General features: G+C 49.8%; 1 protein-coding gene across 1 annotated transcript in view; it reads right to left on the minus strand.

Annotated features, from left to right (window-relative positions):
- The window catches only part of Galnt15 (polypeptide N-acetylgalactosaminyltransferase 15), a 192,091-nt gene that overhangs the window by 34,691 nt on the left and 143,174 nt on the right, over positions 1-14,226 (minus strand). Inside the window, exons 14-15 of the mRNA XM_033756961.1 lie at positions 12,024-12,088; positions 7,130-7,679 (exon numbers count right to left, since the gene is read on the minus strand). Coding sequence (XP_033612852.1) covers positions 7,130-7,668 — 539 coding nt within the window. The 5' untranslated portion in view covers positions 7,669-7,679; positions 12,024-12,088. The remainder of the gene's footprint in view (positions 1-7,129; positions 7,680-12,023; positions 12,089-14,226) is intronic.

Consider the following 14,226-nt stretch of genomic DNA (forward strand, 5'->3'; position numbering starts at 1 on the left):
CTTTTCTTTCCTTGGTAAGATCACATCACCTAATAAGCTTCAGCAACTCCAACATCTCTTTTCTTTCACCAAGCAGGGCCGTAATCAGTGGTTCTCAGCCCAGCTGCACATTAGATTCACTTAGAGAGGGAGTCCCAGTGAGTCCTGTTTAATTGGTCTTGATTGGAGCCGGGCCACGGTAATTTGTAGAACTCTAGTTGATTCTCCTGTGCCACCATGCTGTGAACCACTGGCCTCATCAGGGATTCCTGAAAGCTAACATTGATATAAATCACATAGGGATTGTGTTAAAATACAGATTTTTCTTCTAGCAGGTGTCCACGAGGCCTGAGGTTCTGAGGGCCAAACTTTGGTACTGGGGTGAATAATATCAATTTTCTCAGGAACGGAACACAGACAAGGTGCAGGTTGACTGGCTCTAATCTGACCCACGAGGCCAGGTTTGTCTGGAAGTTCAGAGACCTTCCCATGCTGATGACCATGAGTCCATCTGACACAGGAATTCGCCTCAGCCCTGTCTACACTACTACAACCTCGGTGAGGCAGAATGGCCCCACAGGAGGGGGCTTTGTCCCCTCTGGCCTTGAGGGCTGAAAGTTTGGTGCCTGTCAGCCAGACCCCAGAAGCATCACTCACACTGATCGTGTCACAGCAGGGCCCATTTAAATTTTTTTTTCCTCTGTAGGTCTGGGGATTTGACTTCGGGTCTTGTAGGTAGTACTCTATCCCTGAACTGCTGTTCCCAGACTTTTTCCTTTTTTGTTTTGTTTTGTTTTTGAGACAGGGTCTCACTAAGTTGCTCAAGGTGGCTTCAGCCTCCCTCGTAGCTGGCCATCCAGACAGGAGCCATTGCAACCAGACGCTTTCTCTCATTAGTGTGGGAAGATGGGCAGAGCTGAGCTGGGGTCTGGCCATGGGTCCCAACGTCAGCCTGTTTTTGTTGTTGCTCCTCCCTCACTGCGTAGCAGACTGACTGCCCACCCTCCTTGATGTATTGATACCCTGTCAACTGCCTCCTCTTTCTTTCCAAAGATACAGCAGGTAGAGGAGTCATCTGGGGGTGCCGCACTGCCTGGCAGCACAGGCTCTGGAGGCCACTGAAAGGGCCCTGTGAATTGTAACTCAGCAAAAGCTGCTGCCCAACTGGCACCCCGCCCTGCCCTGCATGGCCTGCCAGGTGGGAGGAGTAAGGGGACTGCGGAGTGCCACCCACCACTCGGGTTTGGAGAAGGTCCTGTTCCTGCGGTACTGGAGACTGAACCCAGGGTCTTTGAACTGAGCCGCGTCCCTAACACTTAAAATTTTCTTTTTAAAATTTTAAGACAGGGTCTCACTAAAGGGCTCTGGCAGAACTCATACTTGTGATCCTCCTCTTCAGCACCCAGTGTGCCAGGATTATAAGTGTGCACCTCCCACCCACCTTAAAACTCTCCATGCCCAGGACTTACTCCAGACCAACCAGAGAAGGGGGTCGAGGTCTGGGCATGAGCACTTTTTGAGACGTTTCAGATAACTCCAAGGTACTGCCAAGTTTGTGATGATTTAGCAGCCACTGGAGAACAGGAAAAAAAACCAAACTCTTGAGTCAGAGAAAAGATAGCCACTCTGTGCCCACAGGTTTTCCCTCCCTCTCTCAAACTTACTCCCAGGCACGTTACTCAACTTCTGCATGAACCTTAATACTGGGTGGGGGGTCGTGTTTTATCTAATTTTCTCTACAGCCCTCTGCACGAGTGTTATCCCATTTACAATGGACCAAACAGGCTCAGAGAGGGTGAGTGCTTGTACAAGGATTTAACTGCGGGTCCAGTGATCTATAAGCATATAAATTAGTCACAGTCAGGAATACATCAACCAGGGGAACATGAACTGGACTGGTTTTAATGTGAGTTATAAGTTGATACGAGCAGGCACCAAACAGCTGTATCATATACCTGAAGTTACCAGATTATGTTGCTTTCTGCTCCCCTCCTGTTTTGAGTCCTGTAGCACCTCTCTGGAGGAAGCTTCCCTGAACTTGACTGCCTCTCCGATCACGTTTTAGTTGTTCCCCAAGCTCTCTCGCATCAAGTGTTTACTTTTTATAGTTTATTTTAGTTTAACTTATTTTATGGTTTTTGAGACAGGGTCTCACTTTGTAGTTCAGGCCGACCTTGAACTGACCATGTAGCCCAGGCTGGATTTGAACCTGAGGTAATAATCCTCTTGCCTCAGCCTCCTGAGTGCTGTGTGTGTGTGTGTGTGTGTGCGCACACTATTACACATGGCTTACAATTGGCTTTTAAAAATTCAGACTGTTGGGCTCCAAGTCAGAACTATGGGGTGAGGCAGAATGGGGCATGGCATAGTTGGAAGCAAGCACGACCTTCTCATTACAAAATCCTAGAACACATGGGCAAAAGAGGTCTCAGAGCGCTGCATGTGGGCTTCTTGTGAGAACTCAAGAAGTTTTGGATAGGGCAGGCTGGACCTGACGTCAGCCTGAGGACAGTCCCCATTCGGTTCTCTGCTGCTGTGCTCTCTCTCATACCAGCCTGTTTTCATCCTGTACAGTGTACTTATTTTCCTTTTACTTGGCCCAAACTCACTCTGCAGAGCCTGTTTCTTTTCTTACCTTTAATAAATGTAACCTTTTGCAACCTTTCGGGCTTCTCTTGACACATTTTTTTTCCTGGTGTGAGGAATCGAACTCAGGACCTTGCACTTTCCAGGTGCAATGCCTCTGAGCTATATTCTCCAGCCGTCTTGACGCATTCTTTGTTCAGCACAGAAAGAACCTAGAAACCACCTCTGGAAGGAGACTTCAACACCCCAAAACCCAGTAATAGGGAGATCTTTTAATGCAATATGGGGAAAGTGATGTGCATATCCTTTGGGACCTGGTAATGTACCCTCCCCTTGGTGCTCAAATGTTGTTTGTTTGTGGGCCAACACTGGAGGTCCCCGCTGGGAACCCAGCCCCTAGGGCTGCACTCATGACCTGCATGATCAGACTCTGTGTGGTGACAAGATGCTCAAGTGATTCACACCCACATTACAGTTTGAGGGACTCTGCTCTGGCCCATCTATTTAGGAAAGAGATCATGCCTTAGAGTAACAGCAGCCCAAGCACCAAAAGCTCATAGAAATACAAAGTCTTGAGTCCAGGCTGGACCTGCTGACACAGAAGCTACCAGGGTAGCAGCCAGAAATGTGAATTTTAATAAGCTCTCGAGCCCTACTGAAGTAGAGGACCCTTAGCCCTGGACATCGGGATATCAGGCAATGGCTTTACCCAGAGCCTTTTTGATCCTAGGAATCAACTGCCCTCCAGTGGATGCCAGGATGAGCAAAGGAGAGCTGGGCCTGGGAAGAACTTTGAAAACTGTCAGAGCCATAGCAGGCTAACGCACAAGACTAGCTCCTCCCTGTTCCTTTTATTGACAGCAGCTTTGCAGGGCTGAGTCAACCCTGTGCTTCAGTTCATGGCTCTGTCAAAGGCCCTTCTCTTTATCTCGTCTGTGTCTTCAATCCATTTGTGTCTCCTCCCCATGGCAAACCATCCCGAGGAATCTGAGCTGTCCTGCAAAGAACAGATTGGTCACAGAGTGTGGATTCCATCTCCCCTGCAAATACTGAACCATAGGCCTCTTCCTGTGTCTTACTTCCTCCCCTCAGCAGAAGGGTTTAAGGTCTCCCTTCATTGCTGAGCATATTCCAATTGTTTCTGTCTCAGGCTGCACATTTCTTAGGGTGCACTCAGCCCCTCCAGCCCCCGTGATGGGACCCTGGCTGGCTTCAGTGCTCTGTACCACAGAGGATGCTCAGGTGAGCAGCCGCCCGTGTCTCTCTCCATGGGCCCACTTTAAGATGGAAAAACTTGAAATGCTTCCAGCTCTTGTGACCTGCCCAACAGTTGATCTGTGAAGCAGACTGAGGAATTCTTGCATGGCGATTAAAAGTGTGATTTTTGGTGTCAGACTCCAATCCCTTCACCTTTCCGTGCTTTGGTTTTATCTATAAAACTAGATCTACTTTATAGGTTTGTTTTGAAGATTACACAAATGAAAACCACTTAATAGAGTCTCTAGTACATAGTAAGTACTCAAGAAATGCTCACTATAATTTGGCTTCTCTTTCCTGAGACTTGACTACTTTTACAGTGATGATTTTCTTTATTGTTCTTGCATTATTGGTACCTTTCCTCACATGTCCCCTGCTCAAAGTGGCATCCAGCATGATGCTAGAGACACCAGGGAAGGCCTGGGGCTTGGGCAGGGGACTGGCCTGGGGCTTGGTGAAGGGATTGGGGCCAGAGGGGTTTGTCTGGGTTGGAGTCGAGGATGGCTCGCAAGAAGCTCAGGGACGGGATGGGGTGGAGTACACTACACAGGGGGCAGCGGCTCCCGATGCTGCAGTGTCCATCCAGCCCTGGTGGGAAACGGCCTGCCCACGGTAGGTGTGCAATCTGAGGCTATTCCTTTCATGTCTTGTATTTCATCTGGCTAAAAGAAATGAGAAGAGGGGAGTGTTGTCAGCTTAGAGGGCGAGTTGGCATTGTTACCTGGCATTGCTCTTTGTGTACTTGGGGCGGGGGATCCGCCTGGTGCTGCTCAAGCTACATGCACCAGCAGAGGGCGCCACACACCTCTGCCCAGAACTCGAAGCTGTGAGAAGCCAGTCAAGGTGAAGGTGGGGAGCCCAACTGCACGTTCTGCCTGGGATTGAGGGCTTTCCTGACTCCAGGGACTTTAAATACTGAAACAGGGAAAGTCCTAGGCAAGCTGAGATGAGCTGGTTATCCTGGCAGGAAGCAACAACTATTGCAGCACACACACACACACACACACACACACACACACAATGTTCACACCAAATACCTAGCACACACGCACATCACACACTCATGTACCTCCCACCAAATGCACGATACCTGCTACACACTTGCCATATACCGTGTTCCCCTTGCCTTACACATTTATGACATGTGCAACACACAATAGTGTACTGTTACAACAAATACACTGAAAAAATGTACCCCACAAACACGCAAATCAGCCATTGCATCCCACAGCACAGTGCACGTGCACATCACAACAACCACACAACATACCCAATTTACACAGTACAGGTCACATGTATAGCACACCCATGCACACAGCAAGCAGCACATGCACAGCTGTGCACAGAACACTCTGCTTTGTACCACACACACAACCCAGTCACGCCCTTCACACATAACACACTCGCACATGTACACATGTACCACTCACACAATGCAATACACACACACAAGTTCATTGCACACATGCACCACATAGACACAAGACAAACACCACCTCACACCAGCCAGGCACACATATACACAATGCATGTACATGTTACCAAAGTATACAATACATGCATTGTACATAGACACTAGTGTACACACACACATGACAACACATCACACAGATCATGTTTGTCATATCACACTACAAATACAACATATGTACACATCAAGCAAAAAGCCACCTACAATGCACTGTGCATATGTACTCCGCATACAACGTCCCTTTAATACACATCACAACACACGGTACACACATGACACCTGAATGCACGGACACACCTGCACAGTGGACCCACAAATCTGCACAGTGCAAAACCCTTGCTCTATGCGGACACTAAAACTCTCTTATTTGAAGCAATGTTTCTTATCTGCAAAATGAGGATACTGAATCTTGCTTTAGGTGAGGGGAAAAATGTATCCGAAGAACATTCACTTAGCAATCATTTTTTTACTATGTGCCAGGCACTGGGATGTACGATACGAGTTCTGTCCCAACCTCTGGCACACAGCATGGCAGGGGAAGCAGGCATTGATTGGACAAGTGAACACATCAGTGTCTGTTTAGCTTCAGTAGTACTGAGTGCTGAGTTCAAACTCCATGGTGTGGAAGAGTATAGCACAGATTCCCGTACCACCTCTGTGGGCTCAAGACCAAACTGTCCTGGAAAGAGCTTTGTTACCAAGGCCTGCAGCGAGGAGCAGTATTGGGACAAGGGTCCGGGGCATGAGACGCCAGGGGAACAGAAGGGAGTTCGAGCCTTGTCTGCACCTGCAGAGTGTGAGTGACTGAGCGGTCAGGCTGAGAGAGACCTGATCAAAAGCTGAGGTTTATGCAGCTCTGCCCATAGCTGCTGCTCTGCACATAGCTTCTGGCTTCCAGGGTAGAGGATGTGTTTGCTTTCCAGGAAAGGCACTGGGCTGTGGGAAGAGCTGTGTGTCACAGAGAAGGGCCCCGATCACCCAGACTAATAGCCGCAGTACTCCTGGATGCTGGGAAGCAGTCCCTCATGGGACCCTGGGTAAAGGAGCCAGGATGGGCCCGCAGTCTCCCTGGACAGGCCTGCATGTCATGCACATTTCCCAGCTTCCCTTCTGGGGTTTGGGCCACCCAGACTAAGCTACTGATAATCGCTCCCTTAGTCTCACTGACAGGGGGCTTAGGCAGATGGGGAACGTGATGCCTGACTTCAGATTCCTGCTTAACACTTACTAGCTGTGTGCTTGCGGGCAAGCCGTTGGCCTCTCTGTGCCTAATTTTTGCACCTCTGAGATAGGCACGATGGTAATACTAGCACCTATCCTACGGATTATGAATTATGTGTGTGAGAAGCTCTTAAATTAAAACCAGGCACATGGCAAGAGCCATATAAATGTTAACGGCAATTACTATTTCGATCCAAAATAAAAGCGAACACTAACAATAAACTTAATGTTCAGAGTCTGAGTGTGAGAACGTGAAGGCTCCAACCTCCTCGTGTGTTACAGAGTAAGCTGCATGACCTGATAGTCCAGAGGCAGCCCCAGAGCCCAGGAAAGGAAGAGAGTGAGTCAGCAAGTGCGCTCACGGTCTCCGCTCCAGACCTTAGTTCTCACCCAGGGCTTGCAAATACACATCACTGACCCCCGGGGTTTCTGACTCAGCAGCCTTTCTGGGGTCTGCGAATCTGCATTTCTGACGAGTGGCCCAGGAACCACACCTCCCGAAGCCCTGGCCTCAGCAGCACAGGGGAAGCAGGGTGCGGAAAGTCTGAAGGGCTGACATTGCTGCCGCCTCACTGCACGCCCACGCCACGGAAGGGAAAGTGGGGCCTTACTTACAGTGGGTGCCGCGCCTCCGGGAGGACCCTCTGCACGGGGAGGCGGGCGCTGAGTGCCTCACCGAGGCCTCCAGAGTCCAGGCTGAGCAGGCTCAGTTCCCCTTCTTCTGACACCTCCCCATCCTCCTCCTCAGTCCCCCAGTCCCTCTCCGGGGCTTCCTCCTTCGGCCTCCTCGGATGCTTGATGAGCCGGTAGCTGCCCCCTCTCCGTCCCTGGCTTTGATTCCTTCTGGCCCTGGGCGAGGCCACAGCCACCAGAAGCTGATCCTCCCGCAGTGAGATAAAGGGTGGCAAGTCCTCCAGGAGGCCGTACTCCTCGACCTCCTCCTCAGCCTCCACAACCCATTCCTGGGAGTCCCCAAAGTTCAGCCGGTACCCGGCCTCGTGGTGCTTGCTGGCCTGGTCTGTGACGGCCTGGGGCAGAGTGGGAGGGGGAGGATACAGCAGGGCCACCACGGTCAGGATGCATCCCAGCGTCAGGCACAGCATGAGGAATTGAGGTCTGCACGGTCCCAGCCGGCACCGCTTCCTTAGGAGCATGTTGCTGTAGCCTGCCAAACGCAACAGGTCATATTCAAGATTGCGCTCTCATTCAGCTCAGGTTTCTTCCACCTTGCAGCAGAACCTGGGTTGCTCGTTCCACCTGGAAGTTATTATTCACTTAACCTGCTCCTTTTCTTGCATCTGACATTTACCAACAGCACGTGTAAAACCTGTTTCCACTTAAAATCAGAAAGCCACAGGACCCCCTTCCTCCCTAGGTCCTGAGTGGATTTCTTTAATTACCTTCTGAAGCCCGTTCACAGGGACTCCAAATTAAATTGCTTGCTCCCCCTTTGCCCCGTTTTTCTCCTTGGGATAAACAAACAGTCCATTCTGCTCAGGTGTTTGGTCCCCTGTGTCTCTTCCCCCTTTTGCATGAATGACCAGGCAGCTATGAGAGGGCTGGGATGAGCTGGTGGGTTCTCAGTCCAGCAGAGCTGACAGCCGTCCCTCTTTGGACGCTTCCAGTTAGGTCAGATCAACAGATGTAAAGGCGGCAGGCAGTGCCTGATTTCCTTTCACACATTGCTCTGCTCAGCGGAGAGCCCTCTGCCAGACACAACCCGGAGCCAAGCCTGCGCCTCACTCCTGGTCCTAACGCCCTCACTGTTCCAGCTTAGCGCAACCCGCAGCGTCACTGTGAGAAGTGGATCAAAACAGGAACATCCCAAGAGTTCCAGGTCGGTGTCTTCATAGGAAGAATTCTTTCCCCACTCCAAGGAGCAGGAAAGAGTATTCCCCTGGTTCAGAAAGGCCGCGTGGGACGCAGATGTGAGGAGCGAGTGTCTGCACCGCAGCCTCCCTCCGGCAACCTGCCAAGCTGGGTTGGAAGCTCCTTCCCTCCCTGGGGACCACTGTCCTTGGCCTTCTGGAAGTGAGAAGGCTGGAGGATGCTCTTTAAGCCCCTCCTGTTGCACACCAGTGCCTGAGTGCCTACTGTGTGCCAGCCACCAGAGGGCCTGAGGGCGAGTGCCAGCATTAATTCAGACCACATGCTTGTAAAGAGCACCTAGGATGCAACCAACTGTTCCGGGGCCTGGGGCTACACCAATAAATAAAACAACTGTGCCTCCTGGAGCTGACATGCTAGTGAGGGAAACAGGGAATTAATTAAAATGTACAGTGGGTCAGATGGTGACAAGGGCCAAGGAGAAAAAAATTAAGCAGAGTGGTGCTGGAGAGCACAGGCTGGGGGTCCATGTCCTTGGATGGTGAAGGGAGGTTTCTCAGGGAGTTTGCATTTGGGTAAGGGAGTTGGCAACTCAGCTATCGGGAGGAGCATTTTGGGTGGAGAGAGTAACAAGTGTGAAACTTCTGAGGGGACAGTGCGCTTGGCGTGAGGAGCAGCAAAGGCCAGTGTGGCTGGAGCACAGCAGGCAGGGCGAGTGTGACAAGACAGGATGAGAGACAGCGGGTGGGGGAACCAGGTAGGATACACCTTGGCCGCCATTCACTGAAGGGACTTGCCTTTTCCTCTGAGTGAGGTGGAAGCCCTTGCAGGTTGAGAGGTGAGGAGAGATACAATCTGACACAGGCCTGGATCACTTGGGAGATTAGCCAGCCATGGTCAAAAGGAAGAAGCAGGGAGACCAACTAAGACATCACTGGTTTAAACCAAAGTGGCATCATGGTGGTGGTAAGAAGTTGGCAGCTTCCAGCTGTATTTTTTTAAGAAAGAATCTATAGGATTTGCTGATGAATTGACACCTGGTGCGAGAGGCACAGGAGTCAAGAAATGGTTAGTTTGGTTGGAGAAGTTGCAAGCACAGAGTTGTCGTCAACAGAGATGGGAAGGTGAGGAGTAGGCAAAAGAGGTGAATATCAGTGGCTCACGTTGGGCTGTGTGATGTTGGAGATGTCTTGTAGACAGCTGAGGGGAGATCAGGTGTTGACAGCAGGGTAAGCCATTATTCTAGCTGGAGGTTAGAGGACTGGCTTGCAAATACAAAGTTAGACGTCCAGCAACTCTTGGATGATGTTTGCAGCCATGAGACTTGAGATCACTGAGAGAATGAAGGACACAGGGAGAAAATCCTTAGAGTTTTCGGGCTTCTGGCTCTAGTGGGTTGATGGAGAGCAGCTCCTCATCATTGGGAGCTGAGTTTCTTCTGATATCTAGGGAAGTAGAGTAGACAGAACTGCCATTGGGAATTCTTGCAATTAACATTCTCATTATTTTCTGTTTTGATTTTTTTCTTTCTCTTTCTTTTTTTTTTTTTGGTACTGGGGATTGAACTCAGGACCTTGTGCTTGCGAGGCAGGCAGTGCAACCACTGAGCTAAATCCCCAGACTTTTTTCTTTTGGTTTTTGAGACAGGGTCTCACTGTGTAATTCAAACTGGCCTTGAACTCTCTATGTTGCCCAGGCTGGCCTTGAATTCACAGCGATCCTCCAGCCTCAGGCTCCTGAGTGCTGGGATTATAGACTTGTGCCACCATGCCTGGCTCTGTTTTGATTTTGATTTTAGAATGTGAGCTTAAAAATTTCATGGAAAAATATTTTGCTTTTGACTCAGTTTTTTTTCCTTCCAGTATGTTTAAGTGTACAAGAGTACACACACACACACACACACGTTTTCCCTATAATCATTTATCATCAGAGATGAAATAGTTACAGGTAGGTTTTTTCTCAGTAGCTCAGCCAGTGCCCCAGTGGACAGCACTTAGGAATTTATAGTTGGATCCTGTCTTTCAAATCCCAAATCAGAGTACATTGGGACATGGAGGAGGGTGTGGTGTGGGGCAGGGGCCAAAGTATGACTTGCAAGTTCCATGCTGGGGCAGGAACCCTGGGAGATGTACTTCAGAATTTCTGGGACATCTGGGGGTTAACAAAGATGATGAAATAAAATGCTTCAAAGCCAGGACTCCAGAAAACTGGTGAGCGCTGCTGTCAGTAGGGACGGAGCTTTGCCTAGTCTTCTCCAGTGACGCTGACTCGGTCAGACTCCAGGGGCTTCAATGGCTTCACTCTCATGTTAGCTGCTGTGTCACCTCTTCAGTGAGGCTTCTCTGGACCCTGTCCCTCCGTCTACACGTGGTGTTCTCTATCCTTTTTAAAAGAATCTCTGTGGCTCTTAACATCTGAGAAGTACAATCCTCAGGTCTCAATTGTCTAATTTTTTTTTTAATCCACCCCCATAAAATGGGAGACTTTTGTTTGTTCACTGTGATTTCCCCACACTGGCTGTTTCCCTAGACTCAATAAATATTTGTTGAGTGAAAATAGAGATAACTATGTGGCTATTCTGATTCAAGTCAAACAGTCTGGGTCTTTGCTGAGTCTCTGGGATTTGGATCAGCCCTATAAGGATTCTATATGGCGCACAATCACAGGCTGACATTTTAAGGATGCCCTGAAGCAAATAAAATTCCAAGTACAAAACAGACGGTTACCTTAAAGATTTTGAACTGCTCTATGCCTGCAGGAGTGGCTCAGGGTTAGAATAAACCTCCTTCATATGACTTCATCTGACTACACAGAGCTCAGACACATGGTGCATGGGGAAATTCACTCTAATAGACCCCTGAGGGACCCACCATGGCCTCATTACACGGCGTTGAAGGAAGAAGTCCCGGGCATAGGGCCGAGACTCTCGCAAGTCCCCGGGCTTCTCATGTCACCCAGGACTGGAGGGAACAGGAGGCTTTCCTACTGCAGCCCTGGGGCCAAACCCATCCCATCTGCTACTCTGTCTCATCCTCACTCCCAGTTGGCAGGTGTTACTTTGCTGCAAAGTCCTTTTCATCTCCACCAGTTCTTCCCGGTCCTGTCCCCTTTCCACCACCACCTAGCACTGGAGGGTCAGCACCCGCTTTCTCCTGCCTTTCTCACCTTTGTGAGGTGTGTCCCCTAAGATGCTGAAGTCCTCCCCTCAGGACAGCGAGTAGGACCGTCACAGGAAATATCGCCCTAGCTGAACATGGTAGTATGAGTCACCGGGGTGGGCCCTAATCGTATGTGGCCGGTCCCCTCCCAGAAGTGGGTGTTTGGGCAGAGACGCACGCACAGGGAGAATGCCACGTGAAGATGACGGACGGCACTGAGGTGCCGCATCTCTAAGGCGGAATGTCCAGCATTGCCAGTAAACCTCCAGAAGCTAGGGGAGACTAGCTTGTAGGAGCCAACCCTGCAGACCCCTTGATCTCAGACTTCCAGCCACCACCACAGTGAGAACAACTTTCTGTCCTGTAAGGGCCCAATCTGTGGCACTTTGTTATAGGAGCCACAGGAAACAGTTTCTTGAGCTGCCCACGCCACCCTCCTCATCCCTCTCTCAGCCCTCCTCTCCCTCCTACCATCCCCACTCTCTCTTTGTCCCATTCCTCCTTTTCCCCCGTATCACACCGACCTCCTCAATCTGCCTATTTTTTGCAGGCCGCAGCTTCTTTGGTGTCAAAAGGTTCTGGGGTTTGCCTAGAAAAAAAGTTGAAATCTTTCATTTTCACAGGGCCTCAGGTTAAAGTACACAAACAAATCAGGGACTGAGAATATCTGTTAAAGGAATGGCGAACAAGCTGTGTGTGGTGCTGAATGCCTGTAATCCTAGCACTCTGGAAGGCTAAGGTGGAATCACTAGTTCAAGACTAGCCTCAGTGACGTGGCAACTTAGTGACTTGGTAAGACCCTGTCTCAAAATACACACACACACACACACACACACACAGTTTTAATTTTAAAGTGCTGGGGATGTAGCATTCGATCTACTCGCACGCACAACAGTGGACATCAGCTGTTATAAAACAATCCAATTCAAGAGGAGAGTTGGCCCCGCAATTCAAGACATCACCATCAACAGCTGGAAACCTGTCTCCATTTCTGGTTACCAAGATAAGCTGAGGTGAAGAGATAAGCAAGGAAGCCAAGCATGTTTGTTGCTTGACTTAGTTATTCCTTAATGTGATGGCTGTTTCTTGTTGATTGCCCCTATTAACAGGGCTCCCTCTGTGTCTCTCCTACACCCTGACGGTGCCTGGCTCAGTTATACCTGCTGCCAAATAAATGGCTCAGAGAGAAGTGGCAGACTTCACAGGGCTAACACGGGGAACCTGGCACACGGGAGCTTGTGAGCACCCTCTCTGCCCAGCGGTGATTGGCAGGGCCATCACCCGTACCAAGGTGGCTAAAAACACAGGCTTTTCTTAGCCTCCTCTCAGACTCTTGAGCCAGAGCTTATAGGGTTGGCCCAGCTGACTGCGCTTTTAACAAACCTCCCAGAGGCTGCCCAAGTGTGCTAAGGTTTGAGAGCCCTTGCCTAAAAATATATATATCTCCTTTAACATGACAAGGAAGGGATCTAAGCTCAAATGCTTCTCTCCACCTCCCAGGATATATTCTGCTGGCCCTGAAGGGGAGGAGGGGAACCTAGTTTTGTGTGTATGAACTTCAGGACACAAAGTCAGGTGGCCAAGATCAGATGAGTGTTTTGTTTTTGCGAAAAGTGAATTTAGGAACTCACCTTCTCCCCAGTGGTGGGATCAATTTCAGGAGGTTCCAGGTTTCTCCATTCCCCCAGCCTCCCCGAGGCAGGGTCTAAGTTGCAGTGTCACACATGGCTCAGGCAATGGAATGCACCATATCTGGCCTCATCATTGTCATCTATGAGTGTCAGAGTCGCTGAAAAGTCTTGTTCTTTTTTTTTTTGTACCAGGGATCAAATGTGGGACCTTGTGCTTGCGAGGCAGGCGGCTGAACCACTGAGCTAAATTCCTGGCCCTGAAAAGTCTTGTTCTTATCTGGCCTCCAGGCATTTCTCTGCAGAGATTCTGCTTACCTACCTGCTCCTCAAACACAAGCTGGGCCCATGTCACTCCTCTTGGGGGGACGGAGAATTCTGAGGCTGCCTCACATGCCGCTGCCTAAACCTTTATGAGACTTTTCTTCTGCCTGCTACCACTCTGAAGGGAACTCCATGTCAAGTCATTGCCCTGGGCTGTTCCTGAACAGGGAGTGTTATCCAGGTCTCTGTTACTTACTTCCACGTACACCTTCTGCCCGTGGACTTGGCTTGCGAAAGGGATTTAAGTACTTTTCAGGGATCCAGAAGGATCAAAGACCTCTGCTTTCCCTTCAACCATGCCTCCCCTGGCCTATAAGGAATTAGGTAGGCATATACCCCAGCGTATACACAGAGTGATTGTAGCAGAGACCGTGGCAGCCGCATATTTCCTTAGCTAGCTCTGAATTCATCTGTGGCTGCGGAGATGCCTGCCTCCCACTTCCCGAGAGGTTCTCCAGCACCAGGGATGCCCGCTCACTTTCAGAACAGGCCAGAAGGTCCTAGGAGTTTAACTCTAGGGGCAAGTTCAATCATTTAGGAGAGAAGTTTATAATAGATAACTCAACAGATAATACTAGACAGGCTTGATGGGACCATTCTGAAACATGGTTTACAGAGTTCTTCAAAGAGCTCCTAGTAAGATTGAGCAGACTGGTTGTCCCCAAGGTAATCTGTCCATCCATCAATTTTCTATTTATGAGCTCCTTCCCTGCCGTATCCTCCCTACTCCCTCACTTTTGCTTCTTGGATTTTGTCCCCCCTCAAAACCTATCTG

Source organism: Fukomys damarensis, unplaced genomic scaffold (assembly GCF_012274545.1).
Source record: "Fukomys damarensis isolate Sample0158 unplaced genomic scaffold, DMR_v1.0_HiC HiC_scaffold_28, whole genome shotgun sequence".
In the NCBI taxonomy this organism is placed as follows: Eukaryota; Metazoa; Chordata; class Mammalia; order Rodentia; family Bathyergidae; genus Fukomys; species Fukomys damarensis.